A 21,251-nucleotide genomic window follows, 5' to 3' on the forward strand; every position below is an offset into this window, starting at 1 on the left:
AGAAGCAACACTAAAAGAACAGGTCCAACAAACTGCCTTTCTAATAGATCCATTTCAAACATACCTGCAAACAAGCTTTTGTTATGAACATTGTGATGCTGCACTTCAGAAAAATTCAATTGATAATACAAATTATCCCTTAAACGACGGAGCCGTTTTGCTTTCCACCATACTAACTGTGCAACTTTCCTGGTAAAATTATTCCAAAAGCATTCTAAACAATGTATTGGAGGAAAAACATTATAGGAGGATTTTTTGAGAATCAGTATGTTGGAGTCTGCAAATAATAGTGTGAATTATTTGTGGATTTTTTTCAAAAACACTGAACACATCAAGTATCTCTCGGATACCATATAGGTAAATGTTAATCAGATCTTTCTCAAATGGAATCAAAAAGCAAAATGAAGCTAATGAAAATGCAACTTACAGATTAATGCATGGGAAATGAATACTTACTGCATTTCCTTTTGCTTCAGAGAAATAACAATTGGTATCAGAAGTAAGTTCACAAGAGAAGTGCAACTGTGCAAGCAACGTAAATGAATACAATCTTATTTATCTAGTTGTGGTGTGGAAAGAAGGTTTGGCAGAGGTAATTCATTGAATGGTATCAGTCAAGGATATAAATGTGTGTGTTTGTTCATGTACATTTTAAATTATCAGTTATCTGAAATGGTGGCTCATTGTAACACTTTTGAGCAATGTCTCTTAAATCCACCAAGTGCAATGAAATCAAACAGATTTTATAAAATGTTTTTTCAGCTCACAAGTGATAAACTTTTCCCATTGACCTGTAAAAATAAACCCAGCTATTGGTATTAAAGTAATTTGTTTCATTGTCCATGGTAGCAATTAGTATAAACATTACATAAAACAACATGATATGACGCCACATGGAATCAATTTCAATATAATTTTATTTATGCATTTTATGCTAAAACAAACAATACTTTCTTCTAAAGGTTATAGAAACATCTCCGTATTATAACATTAAGGCATTAAATATTTTGATTCAGTGCTTCCTTGGTGTATTACAAAGCATTTTTCTTAATTAGTGCATTAACATATTGTTGAAAATGCCCCAACATTTAGAATAGCCATGTTTATAATGCTTTTCAAATTCATTTTGCTATAAAGAAATTAACACAATAGAAAAGTATTTCTGATTCCTTTGCATGATCATTTTGAAACGACTGTTGTATTATTCAAAATATCTAAATAGTTTAGTGCATATTAATATTGAATCAAAACTTTATACAAAAATATAGTAATGTATACATATCCCAGCATTTCAACAATTTAAGATCTAATAAGTCAGGCTGCAGGCAGAGGTAATTCCATCACCTGCACTACCTCCTTTCATAAAATGGAGATTGAGGCATATGAGACTACAGTGGTGATGTACAATTAATATGAGCCACATATTGACAGCTTTGTTCACCACGTCACCCAATTCCAGGCATCTGTTAGTCATTACTTCACCTTCAAACAGAAAATAACTTTCCTTTATTTTGAAAACATGTGCAAAAATATTTCTCAGCATGACATCTAAAACTAATTAACTGTTTTCCTAAGTTAAGAAGCAATACAATACAAATCACACAAGATTAAAGTTGCTTTGCAGAGAAGAAAAGCTCCTGAAAAATTTTCAGACATTATTTCTATCCTTTATCTTTTTCATGGAATAATGAAAAAGAAAACTGCAACACCATCAAGTAATTGGGATTCTGGAAAATTGTTAATTTTGAAGCTAGTCCCCAGTACATAATAATATCATGAAGTCTAATGTTACTGAATGTTACAATTTGAGAGGACACTTAACTTACATACTGGGTATTATTACACACAAATACTGAAGGCAAATAGTTTGGACCATACCTATATGCAATTTTAATTGCTGTTTCCTGAGACGCTCAACAATAATGGCACTTTCTGTGTATTTTTGCACACCAGACATCATCTACATTTCATGAAAACTTTCACTTCAATATGTAATGGTACCCAAACATAATTTAATACATATCCTAGATATTTAATTCACTCACACACTTAATTTCCTGAAGTTTGTACATTTGGAAAAGTCAAAAACACATTATTCTCCTGTGCAAAATGTATGCACCATTACTGCCACATCCAATTACTACATATGTTGTCAGTAAGAACTAAAATTAGCATAAATTTTAGTTGAACCTGAGGAAATTTGACTATGGATAATTCAATAGCGTGGATTGAATCATCTGATCAGAACTTGAATTCAATAGAAAATCAGTTTCATCTGGCCCAAATATTCAAGATGAGCTTAGAAAACCTATCTGTACATTATATACTTAAAATAACAAGAGTCAGTCTGTTAATTCATTTTCAGAAATTTACAATGCTTTTAGTTTTTGTGATGGTGTACAAGGAAGAAAGGAAACAAAACCTTGATAGACAAGGCTCAATTCTTTCCCTATGCATTAATAATTAACAAAAGTGGAGTTTTCAATAACATATTCATATTTAAAGATTAAAAACCTACCACGCTCATGGTGTGATTTACCAAGAAACTGTACAGCAATGTACATCTAATACTGAATGAAGACAATAAATCCAGAGAAAATGCTGGCAGGAAAAATACAGAACCAGAAAAAGGCTAGACTATTTAGATGAGCTGTCATTTACTTATATAAAATTGTTTTCTGATGCATGTTGTTAAAAAAAATCAGGTGATAAATTAATGCTCAAAATCTGATATTTCCCCCTAGCATGACAAAAAGTCAGTTTTGGAATGTGTTCCCCCCTGCCCCCAAGAGTGAGGTGGATGTGAACAGTGGAACAGACATTTCATAGGCACATTCAGTTCAACATATCAGCAGATTAAAATTGCAATGCCTACTCTGAAATACAGCAGCAGTGGAAATGAGTACTTCATTAGTTGTTACCAATCGGTAAACCTCAATACCACAAATTCTAAGCTAAACTATTGTTGTCTAAAAATTTACCCAAGTGTAACAAACCAATTTTGTATTCTTCTGCCTTTGTTAACAGTGTTTCCAATTAATTTCTAACTTTACATGGTTGATGAGTAATGAAGAAACAGAATATGAAGATTGGATTCTATTCTTGCAGTACAAAACATCTTTGAATAAAAAAGAAAAATGACAAGTTAACCAGAGTTTTTACAATCGTTCTCTCTCTGTTGAGGAGTATTATCTAATTTTAAACAAAAACTGATTATTTCACTGGACTAGCACTCTTTTTAACTAGAAGCATATTAAATATAAAAAAGTGTGTGTGCATATAGGCAGATGATTTCATGTTATCCTTCATCCTTCCTAAAAAAATGCAAATGTACTTAACCTGGACCTAAAAGGAACCATATTCCCTTTTCTTCTAACTTTTCGAAGGTAAGTTTTATACCTATTTAAGTTCAGTAATGAAGTGCCACTGTAAAAAGACAAACGAGTTATAATCACCAAATTTGAAGTGGCTACTTGGAATATAATCAAAGTGTCTAAATGAATATCTTACCTTCAATTATTGATTTTTTTTTCTCCAAAATATTGTTTATTTACCCATTCCTAGCAACCTGTGATATTTTTAACTCTGTTTGGGAGGAGTCATAATTTCTTCATATTTTGGAGGATCCTCACTGTGTTGTGTATCATCATTAATTCTTATATTATCAGCTTGTCCAATAGCCTCATGGTAAGTTGGAGGTTGATCTGAACTTAAGTGAGTGGATGGTCCTCCAGGGAGTCCACTTCCATTGGAATAATCGATCGTCATAACCTCTGGTTGCTGCACACGTACTCGATCAAATGGACTGAGAGGATTATCATTGTAACCAAACACAACTACTGATACATTTCTGGCGGGTTGGTTTGCTTGGCTCTGTGACTGGGCATAAGCATTCTGTCGGTTATTTGCCTTTCTCACCTGACACCTCCAGATAGCAAAGAGTACAATAATAATTAACAGAAGTCCTGCCATTAGAGGAGCCACGAGATATACTGATTCTATACTGACGCCAGGGACATTTTCTTGATTGTCATTCTGATCCTTAATGTAGTTTGTCCAAAATTCATTCTGGGAAAAAAAAACTCTCATTAAACAGATGCACACCATTTTAAACATTGTTCAACATAAAGCACCTTCCATGAAGTAACATCAAATCTACAGATATCAGTAAAAATATAACTTGACCACTTAATTTTAACCAAATGCTGGTTGTTAGGAGTAATGAATCTATAATAAGGTAAAATAATTCCAATCAGTAATGAATTGCAGCAGTTCCTTTTGTAAAAAGATAGGAATGCAGTAAACCAGCAAGTATTTCCTGTATTTCAGACAGAACCTTTGAACAAAACTGTTTTATCCAATAGGTAGCTGCAATGAACCTATGAACAGAACTTGGAACAGATTCACATGTTGAACAATATGTACAAGGACAGGAAACAAAGGAGATGTTTCATATGGTACTTGTATCAATAAATTACATAGATTGATCCACTATTGCACTGTTTGTTACAAGACAGATAGTAGTAAATTTTTAACTGCATCAGTGAGAACACACTTGAAAAACTGCATTCAGTTCTGGTTGCCTCATTATAGGAAGGATGTGGAGAGAGTGCAGAGGAGATCTATTTACCAGGATTATGCCTGGACTGGAGGGCAGGCCTTATGAAGAAAGGTTGGAAGGAGCTAGGGCTTTTCTCATTAGAGTGAAGAAAGATGAGAGGTGATTTGATAGAGGTATACAAGATGATGAAAGGCATAGATAGAGTGGATAGCCAGAGACTTTGTCCCAGGACAGAAATGGCTATCATGAAGGGGCATAAATATTAAGGCGATTGGAAGGCAGCTTTGGGGAGCTGCCAGAGGTAGATTCTTTATACAGAGTGGTGGGTGCATGCAATGCACTGCCAGCGGTAATAGTAGAGTCAGAGACATTAGGGATTTGAGCAACTCTTGGATAGGCACAAGGAAGATAGTAAAATGTAGGTATGTAGGATAAAGGGTCAGCACAGTTTTGAGGGCTGAAGGGCCTGTACTATGCTGTACTGTTTTATGTTCTAAAAAGGAGAGAATGAAAAAAAAAGTGTAAAAGGAAAGCCTGAAAAATCCTTGGACGTTTATTGCTCCTGAGTGACTTATTTTTCTTTACACAGACAGATCAAAGAAATTACTTAGTTACACATAAATTACATAGGCAATAATCCCAGTGGTAAGAATTTTATGATCAATGACTAGATTCACTTCAGATATTATATAAAATCAAAGCTGAAATATAACCAAAACCACCAGGTTATTGATTAAAAAAAGGTCAAGTTTAATTCTCATTTTCTCATTGTTTTCATAACTTGAAATCACGATAGAAGGCTTAAAAATGTAACACCAGAACATTTTAACTTGCTGCACAACTATTGGCAGTTGCTTAATCAGTTTTGGTTAACCTTTCTCGATACCAAGGAGTGTGAATGGAGACATTAAGTGACCAAAAAAACCACATTAATGGACAAGTTGCAATGTTTTCTAATAATTAGCAAAATAAACACTGGATTCATAAAAAAAACAAATTGTGCACAGACAAAATTTATTGCAAGGTCAGCTTAAACCTGCCTGCAATTTTCTACGGGAGCAGTGTCTGGCAGGTTACCAAAAGTAAAACGTGCTTGGAAACTTAAAAACCATAGCCATTTCAGAAATGATTTTGCAAAATCAATCAATCAGACACTTCCCTATAGTAACTTTCCACATCTTGCCGTTTTTGGAAATGATCTGAAGACAGGGAATGTCAGCTTGAACTGAGGACAGAGAAGCATGTCAGGAATGTGTAGTTAGGTAGTGGGGGCATGGAAGAGAAATAGTGTTAGTCTGAATTGAATACGTACTCTCTCAAGTGGGTTGAAATATTAACACTGTTTCTGTCTCCACAAATGCTGCCAGACTAGAGGATGCCCAGCTTTTTTGTTTCTTATTTCAGTATGCATTGGCCAAGGCTCAGGAGGAGACAAATGTCTTAAACGGTGGGAGATTGGATTCAGTGAAACAAACTATGTTTGATATCTGAAGTGACCGTTGAGAAATTTATGGGAGAATTACAGACACAAACTTTGCTCCATCTGTCACTTTGATTTTCCTATTGGAGATTCAAGCTTAATCAACGGTGAAGGTAAATTGCTCAAAGTTAACCAGCATAAATAATTTTTAGTAGTTTATTTCAGTGAAGCATGCTATAGATCAATTAAGAATGCAGCACCATTACTGGTCTTAAATACCAGCATCTTTCCCCTTTACAGTTTGTTACACATTTATTTCCTCTACTGAAAATGAAGAAATGCTTGAAATACTAACAATGAAAACCCCATAATTTCAGCTGGTCACATTTCACAGCATCCAACTAAAGAATGACCTCAATCATAAACTAGTAGTTTTTTTCTTTACAGCTATTGGTCAATATTAGCTATTTTTCGAAATGGCATAAAAAGTCCAAGACCCCACAACCACCCGTCACACTCGATGCTATACAGTGGGGGAAGTGTTGCACTGTACCTTCTTACGATAGAGATCTGGGATGAAATCTCAACTGAATTCTTCCTCATGCAGCAGTGAGATTGGAGGCAGGTTGGGAATTACTTTCAAAGTGAATGGCACTCCAACACAATTTACAACATCATTTCCTGGCATACTCTCCATCTATCATTATCAAGCCAGGGGATCAACACTCATTCAATGAAGCGTGCAGGAGTGTATGCTGGGAGCAGCATTGGGCATACCTAAAAATGAGGTGTTAATGTGTTGAAACTACAAATCAGGATGACTTACTTACTGAACAGCACAAGCAGCATCTCATAGTCAGAGGTAAACTATTCCACAACCAAGGGATCAGATTTAAATTCTGCAGTCCTGCTACATCCACTCGTGAATGGTGGTGGACAATTAAATGACTCTCAAGTGGAGTTGTTTAAACATCCTCAATGATGGGAAAACCCAGCATACCTGTGCTAAATGCTGAATACTTAACTATCTTTACCCAGAAGTGCTGAGTGCATAATCCATCTCAGCTCTACCAGAGGTCCTCAGTATAACAAATGTGAGCCTTGTGCCAATTAAATTCACTCCACAGGATATCAAGAAAAAGCTGGATATTATAAATGCTACGGCCCTGGCAACATTCAAGCAACAATCATGAAGACTTGTGCTCCAAAACTTGGCACAACCTAAGCCAAACTGTTCCAGTACAGTTACAATACTGGCATCTACCTGACAATGTGGAAACTTTGCCCAGCTCAATCATATACATAAAAAAACAGGACAAATCCAACCCGGTCAATGACCAGCCCATCAGTCCACACTTGATCATCAGCAGGAAAATGGAAACAGTCACCAATGGTACTACAAAACAGCATCTGCTCAGTAATAACCTGCTCACTGAAGCCCACTTTGGGGTTATGCCAGGGCTACTCAGCTCCTGACCTTATTATAGCCTTGGTTCAAACATGGACAAAAGAGCTCAATTCCAGAAGTGAGGGGGAAGAGTGACTGTTCTTGCCATCAAGGCTGCATTTGACCGAGTGTTGCATCGAGGAGCCCTAGCAAACCTTGAGTCAAGGGAAATCAGGGGTAAACTCTCCGTTAGTTAGAGTCATGCCTGACACAAAGTCTAAGATTGCTGGCGGTTACACATTTCAGCTCTAAGACACGACTGCAGAAGCTCCTCAGGGTAGGATCCTAGACCCAACCATAATTTACTGCTTCATCAATTACCTTTCCTGGGGCATGTTCAGCATCATTCAAGACTCTTCAGTAACCAAAGCAGTCCATGTAAAAAGCCAACATGTGGGCAATATCCAGGTCTGGGCTGACAAATGGCAAGTAACATTCATGCTGCACAAGTGCCAAGCAATGACCAATAAGAGAAAAGTTAACCATTTCTCCTGTAGATTAAATTCAAAAACATTACCATTGTTGAATTCCCAATTAACAAAATTTTGGGGGTTACCATGACCAGGAAGTGACCTGGACTAGCCATATAAATACTGCTGGTACAAGTGCAGGTCGGAGGTTAGAGATTCTGCAGTGTGTAACTCACCTCTTGATGCCCAAAGCCTGTCCACCATCTACAAGGCCCAAGTCAGGAGTGTGACAGAATACTCCCGATTTGCCTGGGTGAGTGTCGCAATCAACCAGCTTGATTGTTTGTGGATGTTGGACCATTCATCCCCTCCATCTCAAATTTCAGTAGCAGCAGTGTGTACCATCTACAAGGTACACTACAAAAGTTCACCAAAACTCCTTAGGCCGCACTGTTCAAACCAATGACCACTACCATCTAAACTGACAAGGGTAGTAGAGACATGAAAGTTCCTCTCCAGCCACTCACCATCCTGAACTGGAAACATCACTGTGGCTTCAGCGTTACAAGGTTAACTTTCTGGCAATACCTCCCTCAAAGCATTGTGGGGTCTACCTACATCAAATGGACTGCAGTGTATAAGGAGACCACCCATCACCTTTTCAAAGGCACGGAGCAATGGGAAATAAATGTTGGCCAAGCTAACAAAGTCCACATCACATGAATGAATTTAAAAAGGCAAGAGTAGCTATAGATAAGTTCACTTCTAAAGGTTACTGAAAGAAATAAACATGGAAGGAAGTTGTCACACAGGTTTCTCTGTCTTCACTGGGAGATCATACTAAAGAGGTAAAGGAGTGCATCACATTGCCTGCTGGCAAACATGGCACTGTGACGTCCTTTGCATTCACCCCAAGCTCATTGAAGGAGGATGCCTTGGACAGTGCTAGGGTAGTCCACAAACATTATCTTTTGGTGAAGTAAGCGTAAAGTGCCCAGAAACCTAATGGCAGTATAAAAACAGAGGAGCGGGAATAGACCATGAAGTTCTATGAGCCAGCTCTGTATTCCAGATTATGACTGATCATTTGCCTTAATGTCACATTCCTGCACTACTCCCACATTCCTTGTGTCATTCGTAACTAGATAGTGAACAGAATGCAAACACAAGATGCTGGCAATTAGTGAGAGGAGAAAATTGCACTGAGAATGAGGCAAGAGTAGAAAGGGTATGGAGAAATGAAAATGGTGATCAAGAAGGAATGACTCTGACATGAATGAATTGTTGAAACTTCTGGTACAATTATCTGCAAAATCTTGACTGTCAACTTAAATCTGGCTTATTCATGGAGTTATATTTTCCTGGGTCAAATTCATTATCAATTTTGCACCTACTCCTGCAGAAACCTTGCGTATTACTAATTGCATCATGATAATACAATGTCATACAAATTGCCTTCTCTCTACTAGTCAATACATGAGAAAAACCATCATATGATGATTGATATTTATCATCTTCAAATTCATTTAAAACTCAGAAGTAGTTACATGAAGCTGACTTCTGAAATCCACGAGGATATTGGTTCCAGTATGAAATCTCATGCTGTACAATTAGGAGAGTAATGCTTCAACTACTTTATTGTTCTTAATATCATTGACACTTTGAACATTTCCAGTAACACTACTTTTAAAAAGTGCAATGTTCTTAAATGCTTCATATCTTTTGCTATGCTCATTTATGCTTTACCCATGATCTTTCCCTCCTCCCAGAATCCTCACTTACTGTCTTGGCATTTCATTTTGCTTTCTAGTTCTCATTTAGTTGCCTTGGTCACTGTTTTCAGAAGTAAAAAGGTGCTATGTCTTCTGAACTATCCAAAGTAGTGAACTAACTGTAGCATCCAAAGTAACTGAAATTCAAGTTAGCCTGTTCTACAGTACACCATAACACTGTCAGCAATCAGTCAAGAATTATCCCAGATAACCTTTATGATCTTTCTTATTTAGCAACAAAAAGACTTTGGAAACTGGAGCCATTCTTCATTTGAACTGAAGTGAGAAACAAAATGTGATGATTTTGAAGAATTTAATAAGGTAGGGAAAAACCAAACAGCATAAACCAGCCAAGTAATAGACATAACCAATTTTAACCTGCTACATTTGCAGCATGTAGAATGCCTTACTAGAATTAGCAGTGCATTCAAAATCATTTGGAACAGTTTTGATTAAAAAAAAAAATCATCATAAAATAGCAGTTTAATTTCTCCTTAAGAGAGCCAGATGAACTTAATGGTCATACCTAGTGTTTCAAAGATAATTTTGCTAGCCATTGCATAACCAAGGTCACTTGTTAACAGGCCTGATTTGTAAATGCTCAGTGCTGAAAACTCAGTAGTTTTAAATGATTAAACTCCAGCTCTTCCCCTGTGTACTCCAGTACTCATTGCTGGGGTCATTCTTCAAATTAAATAAACAATCAATGGAAGAGGCTCACTGCGTTAGAGATTTTTATGATGCCAGTGCATTCAATGGATAACTGATACTTCAGTTAGCCAAGAGAAGTTATGCATTGATCAAAACCTAATACATAATTAGATGTCTTGTTGCACTCACCTACTCATTCTACATTTAAAACATTTCTCCTGAATTGAACTTAATTAGTACCTCCTCTGTCAGCCCCTTTGTTCAGAAAGTGAACATGACCATTCTCTATGATCCTGCTCCACCTAATTACCATGCATAGCAGTTTATCCTCCCAAGACCAAAATTATGCATTATCCCAGAACCAAAGACAGGAAATTTCTACAGAAATGTCACATAACAGAAGCCCCTTCTGAACTCTGGAGCGCAGTAACTGTCAAAAATATATCACAGTGCATCATTACTTTTGATTCACTTCCCATTTCCAAGTCCTGAGGCTTTGGTGGGGGAGGAGCTTGTTGATCTAAATGTATTTATTAACTTCGCAACCTTGACATACCCTTAAAAAATCAAACGACAGTTGACTTTAAAGATATTCTTTTCCAAACTATTCATTTGACCTGCTTTCTGCCAAATGGTGATGTTACTCCTGGTAACAAGATATATACTTGCTGGCAATAATAGATTTTCCGAAGCAATGCAATGAAAGTTGCATTGGCAACAATCTAGAGCAAAAATCTCTCTTAATCATATGTACATAAGGGCAATAAAGTATACACGAATTTTAGAATAAATAAATAATTAATATTTAAAACATAAGCATTTTGAATTGAAAATGAACAATTAAATTCAGTTGTCAATAAATGGAAGAATATTATTGCTGGAAATTAGAACATTTCCTTGTAATTTATCCTAATATTAACATTAAAGCAACTCCCAGAAATGCATCAGCATAGAATAATCCCAATTTCAAGGGGAGACTCTTCAAATTTTTCTCTCCCCACACTAATTGTTCTGACTCTGAACTATCACATTAAAGGATTATAGAAGTTAGGAGGCCATTCAACACATTGCATCTCAGCAAGCACTGAGAAGCAGCTAAGTTTATCCCATGCCCCTACATGTTCCTTTGAACCTGAGGATGTTACACTTTTCTAAAAAAACATATCCACTTTTGAAAGATACAGTTAGATTGACCTCCACCACCCTTTCAGACATTGCATTCCCAATCATAATTTATAACTGTAAATTTGTTTGCCCCCCCCGCCGCTTGTGTTGTTTCTGGTTCTGACTCCAAACTATCGGCAGTTCTAGGCTGTGGATCCACAAACAGAAAGTCATTACTGCTGTTAAAAATCTGCATGACCTCATATCAACAAAGGGTAATTCTAAATGTGAAAAGCATTGCATTAGGCCACCCAGCAGAGCCCCAGAACATTTCTACTTACCGTCTTTTCATTATTTTCAAAAGCTTCTCTAGCTTCTTCATACGTACAAACTTCTTCCCAACATTCACGCTCTAAGTTGCCCTGTTTTATTTCTTCTAAGAAGCCATTTTTTCTTCGCATTCTTTTCAGAGCAGAGTTGGCTTCATGTTGTAACAGGAACACTGTTTTAAAAAAAAGCTTGTGAATTCACTATATTAAATATTTTTTAGATAGTTATTTTATGTATTTGCCATCTTAAAATGCAGCAAAGTCACAGCCTTATTCCATATCAAAAATAAAAGTTAGAAGTCAGCCTAAATTTTGATTTCTCTAACAACAATAGTCAAAGAGTAGTTCAGGTAATTCATTTATATGACAGTACAATTTCAAAAAAAAATCTACACAAATTACTGAAAATATAAATTATATTGTACTGTGGTTTTTATAATAACACCACCCCAAGCCAAAATATTTTTGTCCAAATTTGCTTCTCGGATGACGTGTGCACAATTTAAAATATTGTTGGTTTCTGCAATTCTGCAGTGTTGGAGTTGTTAATGTTGATTAATGCAATTAATGACTGATCAACTCTCTCCTGTGCAGCTCGCGCCAACTAAAGCAGGAAGTCAGTAACATCGACATTATCTTTGTGTCTTTCCACCACATGAAACTGGAAGCTGGAACGTGCATCTGCAGTTACAACTTCTCCTTTGCCCTGTATTTTGTGCTTCCTTAGGAGGAAGATTTTGTTTCGAATTATATACAGAGTGACATATGAATGCACACTGGGAATTTTACCCCCTTTCAAAATTGTATCATCACAGAGACTCTAAGTAGAAGCATTGTTAACTCCTTTGAGCTGACTGACCAATAGCACTGAAGATAAATATTGATCCTAAGTTTAGATTTGATAAGAGAGAAACTTAAAAGCTTGTCAAAAATTTGCATAACTCTACTCAAAACACTGTGGCATTTTAATTGCAAATTATGGTCAGGTGGTAGTTTAATAACTATTATGTCAGAAGTCAAACCTATCCACAACATGAGAAATTCATGCCAATTATATTAACTTGCTGACCTTCAAGGAGACTATAAAAAGTTAGTGCAAGGACACTGATGATATTAAAAGCTTTCAAATATTAAAAATATACAGAAGAGACTGAGCTTTACTTCACAATATAACTGTCAAATGACCTTGTATCTTAGAAGTCATCTTCAGTAATTTAAAATTCAGCTTAGTGACAGATGGTAAATGGACAGTGGTTAAAATGCTTCCTTTTTGCAATAACTCTGCTTAGAGCTGTGGGCACCAAGTTACTACTAAATATATTGGACTGGACTTTGCAGTCAGAGGCAAAGCAAAGACACTTGCTGCTGGCTGGGAGGTAATTCTTGTCGAGACTGTTCTAAGCTCTATCATTATGCATTGATATTGCAACTGATTGCAGAACTGTGGTTGCAAAATGAGGAAATACTAGTGCTGCCATAATTCACATTATTCACCATTGGCAATAAATGCTGGCCAGCCAAGTGACCCCACATCCCTCAAATGAATGAAAAAAATTGCAGCTATTTACATTAATGTATTTTACCAAGCCCCAAACAGGAAACTAAAAGCTGTGAAAAAAAATCATTAATTTTAATTCACAGGACGTATTTAATGAAATAGGGTGGAAATAGGCAATGAAGGTAGAAGTCAAAATATTCTTTTCATTCTAATTTCAGCTTAAAAAGAAGCAAACTAATGATTGATTACTTAACAACACACCAGAGCTTGTTTACTAAATTTTATTATTTGCATGGATCATTAAAAATGCAGATATATCTGATTAAGCAAAGTGGAAATGTAGGGGCAAATAATTAAAATTCTGACTAACTGCTGGCTTAGGAAAAGAGTCGTGGTATTGCCAATCTCGAAATCCTGAGTGGCATACTTAAAATTTAAGATTTCTGTGCTAACCTGCACCTGTCTAATATTGTGGTTACTCTGTTCTGTCAATACCCCCACAACACAGCAAAATCAATCTCAAAAAGCAACATTGTCCCAGCAAGTCTTATATAATTTTTACTCAATGACGGATTTTGCATTGAGTTATACAAATAAAACCAGAAGGAAAAAAGCTCTTACTTTGACTACAGATTACTGAATCTGCCAAAATAGTCATCTCCAAACAATCACTGAAGTGCTACCTCATCATATCCCTTTACACCTTTTAATCTCTCCTGTTTAATCACTCGACAGAGCACTGCAAGCGTGGGGTAGGTCCTGCGGCAGCAGCTTCGCCTCGTGCTCTAGGGTCTGCAGGCACGGACTGGAAATAAGTACTTATAATCACTGGACTTTTTGACTGTTTCACCCTAATCTGTATTCTTTTTCACTCTGTAACATCACTTTCTTTTACTCTGTAAGATTTGTAGCGAGGTACTTGTACCTACGATGGTGTCAATAAAAGCTGCCGTTGTAAAAACTTTTCACTGTACTCCTGTACTGGAGTGCATGTGACAATAAAGGATATTCTATTCTATTACCATCCTGTCCTTTAGTTTTGTTGCCAAAAACAAAATGCTGTGGTTACTGGAAATCTGGAATACAAAACAGAAAGTGCAGGAAAGGTTTCAGCAAGCTGAGCAGTACTTGGAGAGAGAGGAACAGCAAATGCCTAAAGTCCAATCTCCCTTGCCTAGTTATTTGCTTAAATTTATCCAACTCTGATGAAAGATCAGTGACCTCAAATGTTTCTCTCAGTTTCTTCCTCCAAAGACTGTGCACAACCCATGGTGTCTTCCTCGTATTTTCTTTGTTTGTTGAAGGTTTTCGCTTCCTGGAGTAGTCTAGTTTTGCATTTTGAATTACGTTTATAAAAGTTTATATTTATCTATTACTGAGAGGGACAAACAGTGGTATATGTTAGTCAGTATTTGCAATGTCAGCTTGACTCAGTAGCACATACCTGAATGAGGAAGCTTGACCATCTAAGCTGACAATTCATTATCATGTAGTACTTCATCAATCTAGCTATTGTCTTTTAATTAAGAGGGTGCATTTTCCATGGCATCGCCTCTTTCAAGAATCCACTTTTGAAACAATTAGCACTCCCCTCTCACATTAGAGCAAACTTTGTTTTAACGAGAGGTTGTGAATTTGGACTATTGATAAGCCAGAAAAAAATGATATAACTCAAATATTGTAAGTTTACTGTATTATCATGATCTTTGCAATGTCCGATTAGTCAGTTGAGGATGAAAGTGAGAAGGCTGTCTTGCTGGTAAGTTTTAAATAATTATGAAAATTTGCCTTAATTAAGGTGACTTTTGCTGTAAATACCCCCTTCATTACTTTTCTATTTACTTATAACATGATTTTACACTGATTATGTGGACTTCTCGATCAGCCGTTATATTTGATCAACTGGAACACTTCTGATCCTCTAGGTGCTGGTTAATTAATGAAAAGTTTGATGCATAAATATGTTTTCCTTTTACGTTGGTATTTCGTGGAAATTATCCTGATGAGTGCAAGATGAAAATCTTCAATAACTTGTCTTTTCTCAACAGTTCTCAAGTTCTATGCTACCAAAGGACCATTTAAAATTAGTGGGATTGTAACTTCAAATCTACCAAGAACTTCATTTTGATGGACTGACTTTTGGGGTCTCTTGTCAGTAAAAAAAACAACAATCTCTTTAAGCATTTAGTGAGTTTTATCTTGCTTTTATCAAATTAAGATACTTATTGCAGAGAATTCCACAGGAAAAGCCTATGAATTTCTACAACAAGATCTCTCAAATAAAATTAAAGTTACTTGTCTCCGTTGGGAACCACAATGCCTGTGAATTCCAGACTACTGGCTATAAACTCTGAACTGTTCCTTTGGTTTTTCCAAGACTTACTATTGGCCATATTTATCTGTCCTAACTTTTAATCTGTTCTTGTGTGCACGAAATTAGAGTTGGTTTTTTGGGTTCATTCAACAGTTAATGTTTTTAGCTAGGTCAGTTTCAGAACAATAAACTTGGCGTCTTAATTTGTTAAAAGTGAAAGGAAGCCTGTCTGACTAATCCTTTACAAATCAGTATGTAAACAGATAAGCACAAAGACTGGATTAGCAAATTCATGTTTTCAGATTTTAAACACATCCAGTACAATCAAACAAGGAGGAAAAGATGGGAAAACTATTGTTCTGGTCATATAAGTTTCTAAGAAATCAAGAAACTGCAATGAAATGTTATTATTCATTAATTGCTGGAGGAAATAATTCTGAATGATGCAATTGTGATGTTGTAAATCAAAACTCCAGCCATGCGAGCAAGCTTATAATAGCAAGTTCAAATGATACACAACCTTGATTTTTGGGCTGACCATAATTTACAGCTTTTTCTCTCAGTTAAACCATGGTGCAACAAGAACAATAATATTCAACTGCTAATGCTAAGTGCATATACAGCATGTTACAAAAACTCCATATAAAACACATTTATGACCAGAATAAATTTATTCAAACTGATAATTATTATCAGTTGAATTACAAATGAGGATTTCATAAAATATTTGCCACATTAAAAGTTCAAAAGAAATGTAATTCAGCAAATGAATCAATTACTTACCACTCTGCATGGTTTCTTCTTGAAGTAAAGCAACTCAGAAAGTCTGAAAACAGAAAAAGTGTAAAATTATACTTGCGCAAAAATAAAGTACCACAGTTTGAAATTAACCAGTAAAATGAGGAAGACTGGTGTCTACTAAGGTTTACGTAGTTTCTATAATTACTGTAGGAATTAACATTGTTCGAAAAACTTCCTCTAATTTCCCTCATCCCACTGTGGCCAACATTACTAGTAAACTCGTCCCTCATCACGAGCAGGCTCATCAGCCATCTGCAGCATCCTCCCTCAATCTATTTTACCTCAAAATCTTCCTTAAAATACCTCATTGCTTGCTTGGCTGCTTCCCTTCAGCCCCACACACTGAAGTGCTTTGTGACCGTTTGCCACATTAGAAAAGGAAATAATTCAAATTCGTTCCGATCTGGTGTACATTTTTTGACCCAGGAGCTAAAAAATAATTTGTACAAAAAAACTGAGAAGCACTTAACCAAGGATAGCCCCAGTGCATTCTTCTGAAAGAATTGCACAATATTTTTATACACTGACCTAATAAAACCTTTTCTTCAAAACAGAAACAAAATTTAAATTGTTCTGCATTCAGAAAGAGTATTAAGATTAGTCACTTTTTAAAAAAATAATCACAATTTAACTTTTTTCTTGAAAATCTGAGTAATTTATTGGCCTGAATGTGTCATCTAAAACAGTTTTTTATGAATGAGTTATTTTTTTCCTATCATGTCATTCATAAAAAATCAATTTTGAAAAAAGCTGACCTTTCCAGCCCTTTTAAATCCAACGAAAAGAATTTTAATCACTCATAAACACACAGAGTGAAATTACCTTTATTTGATGACTGGATTGCTAAGCAGATCACCATTTATGGATTTTGTAGGGGGTGCATTTATGATGTCAGTGGTGGCATTGCCAAAGGATGTGTGTAATAGATTACATAACATGATCTTAAAATGTCAGGGAGTTGATTTAGCTCAATTGGCTGGACAGCTCGTTTGTCATTCAGAGTTATGCCAACAATATGGATTCAATTCCCGTACTGGCTGAGGTTAGCATGAAGGTTTCTCCTTCTCAAACTCTCCCCTCTCCTGAGGCATGGTGACCCTCAGGTCAAACCAGCACCAGTCATCTCTCTTGATCAATTTGGAAATCTTATGGTCTGGTTCCTCGAGATCCATGTCAAAAACATAAGCCAAGTTATGATGCAATTTATGGAATAGAAGTTAGGTTGCAGTTGGACAGGACTCCTGAGCACTAGCTTGGGTAGAAATGTAAATCTCAAAGGAAATGTTTAAAGCTTGACCACTCTATAACTGGAAGACTGTATGGAGGTCAATATGTGGAATTTACTACTAGAAATAGTTAAGGTGACTGATAGGAGAAACTCGAGAAATGCATGAGAGAAAAGATTAGGCTGGGGTTAGTGAAGGAGGGTAAGAAGGAAGACTGTATGGAGGTCAATATGTGGAATTTACTACTAGAAATAGTTAAGGTGACTGATAGGAGAAACTCGAGAAATGCGAGAAATGCATGAGAGAAAAGATTAGGCTGGGGTTAGTGAAGGAGGGTAAGAAGTGTTAGCGAGAAGCATTAATACTGACATGGACTAATGTTACAAATACCCTAACAAAAATCACAACATAACTGATTCTCCAAAAACAACAGGTTAGTCAAAACTTTCTCTTCTGCATTCATTGGGATAATCTGTAATGTATGCGTGCATGCATGTTGAAGTGAATGGCCATGTGCCAATCCGGGGGGGGGGGTCACAAAGTGTCAGCTGTGGAATCACCCACCATTACACCAAAGCTTTTACCTTTAACATTTCACCAAAGACTCTGTCCTAAGCTCGAGTTCCAGCAGGGCCTAACAACAGGAAAGGTCACATTTTCTGGCAATTCCCACACAATTCCTTTCAAGGAATAGAAGATTAGGGTAAAATTTGGTGAGGTGAAAGATACCAGGCACCGGAGGGGGGGGGATGGGGGGAATCTTCTCCGGGATAAATGCATTTTATCAGCATATCACAGCATTTCATTTTGCATCTCACTAGAAAAATCTCTTAAATGGATTACTCTCTCAGTATGGTATGGAATTATAGAATCATCAGCACGTAAAGAACTCGAAGAAACCAATTCGTCTGACCAGTGTTCATATTAAAAGAAAAACAATCAACTTCATCGCTATAACTTTACATTGTGAATCCAGATTCCACCACAAATTGGGTTAAAGACTGTTTGAATTAACAGTTTGGCACAAATCTGAAATCAGCTCGGAAACATGAAGAATCAATGTAATAATCATCCCCAGTACTGAAACACAATTTTTAAAATTTACACATCAACATAGCTTAAATTTGCTGAAGGAACTCAGACTAAAAGTAAATAACTAGTGACTGCTTTACAATTGCTTCTGGAGAGGGCGTATGAGTATTTACAAATTGGCAAAAAACTGGAATGAATAAAATGTCTCATTAAGGTCTCTATTTGGAAAGTATTCATTATGTAATATTCCAACATTGTCAGAACTGATAGACCAAAGTGCACCTAATCTTTACATCAATAAAAATAAAAAGGGGGGAGACTAAATGCCTTCACATTATCCGCCTCTTCCCCCAAAGGAAAGCAAAATTCAACAGAAAAAAAAGAACTGGGCGGCACGGTGGCACAGTGGTTAGCACTGCTGCCTCACAGCGCCAGAGACCCGGGTTCAATTCCCGCCTCAGGCGACTGACTGTGTGGAGTTTGCACGTTCTCCCCGTGTCTGCGTGGGTTTCCTCCGGGTGCTCCGGTTTCCTCCCACAGTCCAAAGATGTGCAGGTCAGGTGAATTGGCCATGCTAAATTGCCCGTAGTGTTAGGTAAGAAGGGGTAAATGTAGGGGTTGTGCTTCGGCGGGTCGGTGTGGACTTGTTGGGCCGAAGGGCCTGTTTCCATACTGTAAGTAATCTAAACTCGTTCTGTGCCTTTAACTAAAAGCAAATTAATGTCGCAAGGCACCGACTGCAGTGTGAGCTGAAGGAGGGAGGGAGGATTGAAGTGAAATGGTTATATCAGTTATCAGGCTCAGTTGTAGGAAACCACATTGTATATTTCCAAAGCTCATTACTCAGCTGGCTGCCGCAGTGCTATCCTAACGCTATATCGTAATCCCCTGAAGGACAAAACACGCATAAACTACACACTTTATAGAAAATATAATCATAAGCTGCTCGAACTTTAATAAAACAGCTCGCTAAGTTCAAGCTGTGCAACAATACTGGTTTCAACATGCTCTTTTTTCGTTACATTTCGTTTTACGATAGAGAAACGTGCCCACACACCGAGAAACAGAACCCTGCACTTAACAACACATACAGCGTCTCTGGTCTCGCCCTGCTGCCTCATCTTAACCACAGACAAAGGATTGGACTGAAAACTATGTTCTTGCATTGATCCAACTCACATGATCGAGCCAGCATGACTGGAAAACAGCTCGGACAAACACAGCGAACGGGAATTTTAATCACCGTCAATCGTAATGTATCACAATTTGCTCCTTTTACATATTTAGAAACATTTCAGTATTAAATTACCGATACAGCGTCAAACAACCTTTCGCCGTGTAATCTCTCACAGTTAAATATATCTGCTCCAAATTCCACCACAGGAAACACAGCGCTTACTTCTCAACTCAGCTCCCTCAAAAGTTTTTCCCCAGTGAGCCAGAAAGAGCATGCGCAGAGCCAGCTCTCTGCTTTGTAGCAGCAAATCTCCAATGGGGAAACAGGAAAACTGTTAAAGGAGCAGGCTGCAGACTTTCACTGTCTTACCCTTAGTCTTTTGGTTTTCCCAAGAAACCGACTTGGATGTATGTCGTGGTGAAAACGACAGGCTCATTTGTTAAAAAAACGAAAGCTTTCTAGCCTGATTCATTACGGATCTCACTTCCAACTGCAGCTACCTGATAAAGGAGTAGCACTGAAAGCATGTTGCAAATAAACCTGTTGGACTATAACCTGGTGTTGTGTGATTTTTAACCTTATCTGTGCAGCAGTTCTTTGTGTAATTCAGATTACGCTGACAGTTTCATTAACCGCCTTCAGTGTCTAATCACTAATCATTAAGCAAATCTCAACAGGTTTATCAGAAAATCTGGAAATCTTCCCCTCCCTCCACAAGGTAAACATCTCCCCCGATTCTGTCAGAACTGCTGAGTTTCTCCAGCACTTTTTGTTATAATTTCACCTGTCCAGCACTGCTTTTATTTACATTGGTGAAGACACATCTGGACGGAAAAAGTAAGGTTCCTTTTCCAATGGGAGAACGTAGGAGACAGTGAGGTCTGCAAATGCTGGAGATCAGAATTGAGAGCATGTTGCTGGAAAAGCACAGCAGGTCAGGCAGCATCCTAGAAGCAAGGAAAATGGATGTTTTGGGCCCTCATTCCTGATGAAGGGCTCCGGCCGGAAACGTCGATTTCGTGCTCCTCGGATGCTGCCTGACCTGCTGTGCTTTTCCAGCACCACACTCAACAAGAATGTATCTGCCCTAGAGCTAATGCAATAAATGTTCACAGGATTGTTTATTGGAATGAAGGGCTGTAAGCAGACAATGAATAGACTGGGTTTAATTCTGGAAATTAGAAGAATAAACCTACATGAAACACATTAAATTCTTACGGGTGTTGCCATGAAAGACAATAGACAATGGACAATAGGTGCAGGAATAGGCCATTCTGCCCCTGGAGCCTGCACCACCATTCAATATGATCATGGCTGATCATCCTTAATCAGTATCCTGTTCCTGCCTTATCTCCATAACCCTTGATTCCACTATCCTTGAGAGCTCTATCCAACTCCTTCTTAAATGAATCCAGAGAGTGGGCCTCCACTGCCCTCTGGGGCAGAGCATTCCACACAGCCACCACTCTCTGGGTGAAGAAGTTTCTCCTCATCTCTGTCCTAAATGGT

At 37.2% G+C, this 21,251-nt stretch overlaps 1 protein-coding gene across 7 annotated transcripts; it reads right to left on the reverse strand.

Moving 5' to 3' along the window:
• Positions 1-899: 899 nt before the first annotated feature.
• On the reverse strand, positions 900-20,130 carry prrg1 (proline rich Gla (G-carboxyglutamic acid) 1). 7 transcript variants are annotated; one of them, XM_043700725.1, is made up of 4 exons: positions 20,112-20,130; positions 16,290-16,332; positions 11,707-11,867; positions 900-4,068 (listed from the first exon to the last, which is right to left on the reverse strand). In XM_043700725.1, the coding sequence occupies exons 2-4, from the start codon at positions 16,297-16,299 to the stop codon at positions 3,580-3,582; spliced, it is 660 nt and encodes a 219-aa protein (XP_043556660.1). In that variant the 5' UTR covers positions 16,300-16,332; positions 20,112-20,130; the 3' UTR covers positions 900-3,579. The 7 variants fall into 7 exon arrangements, with proteins under 7 accessions (XP_043556660.1, XP_043556656.1, XP_043556657.1 ...); XM_043700721.1 differs by lacking the exon at positions 20,112-20,130 and adding an exon at positions 19,894-20,002; XM_043700722.1 differs by lacking the exon at positions 20,112-20,130 and adding an exon at positions 19,965-20,001.
• Positions 20,131-21,251: the final 1,121 nt, after the last annotated feature.

This window comes from Chiloscyllium plagiosum, chromosome 12, assembly GCF_004010195.1.
Source record: "Chiloscyllium plagiosum isolate BGI_BamShark_2017 chromosome 12, ASM401019v2, whole genome shotgun sequence".
Classification (NCBI taxonomy): domain Eukaryota; kingdom Metazoa; phylum Chordata; class Chondrichthyes; order Orectolobiformes; family Hemiscylliidae; genus Chiloscyllium; species Chiloscyllium plagiosum.

Bases quoted from the DNA above. Each gene is read 5' to 3' on its own strand.
- prrg1 (XM_043700725.1), bottom strand. The intron at 4,069-11,706 runs GTAAGTAGAAAT...TTTTTTTCCCAG, and splicing joins TTGAAAATAATGAAAAGACG to AATGAATTTTGGACAAACTA.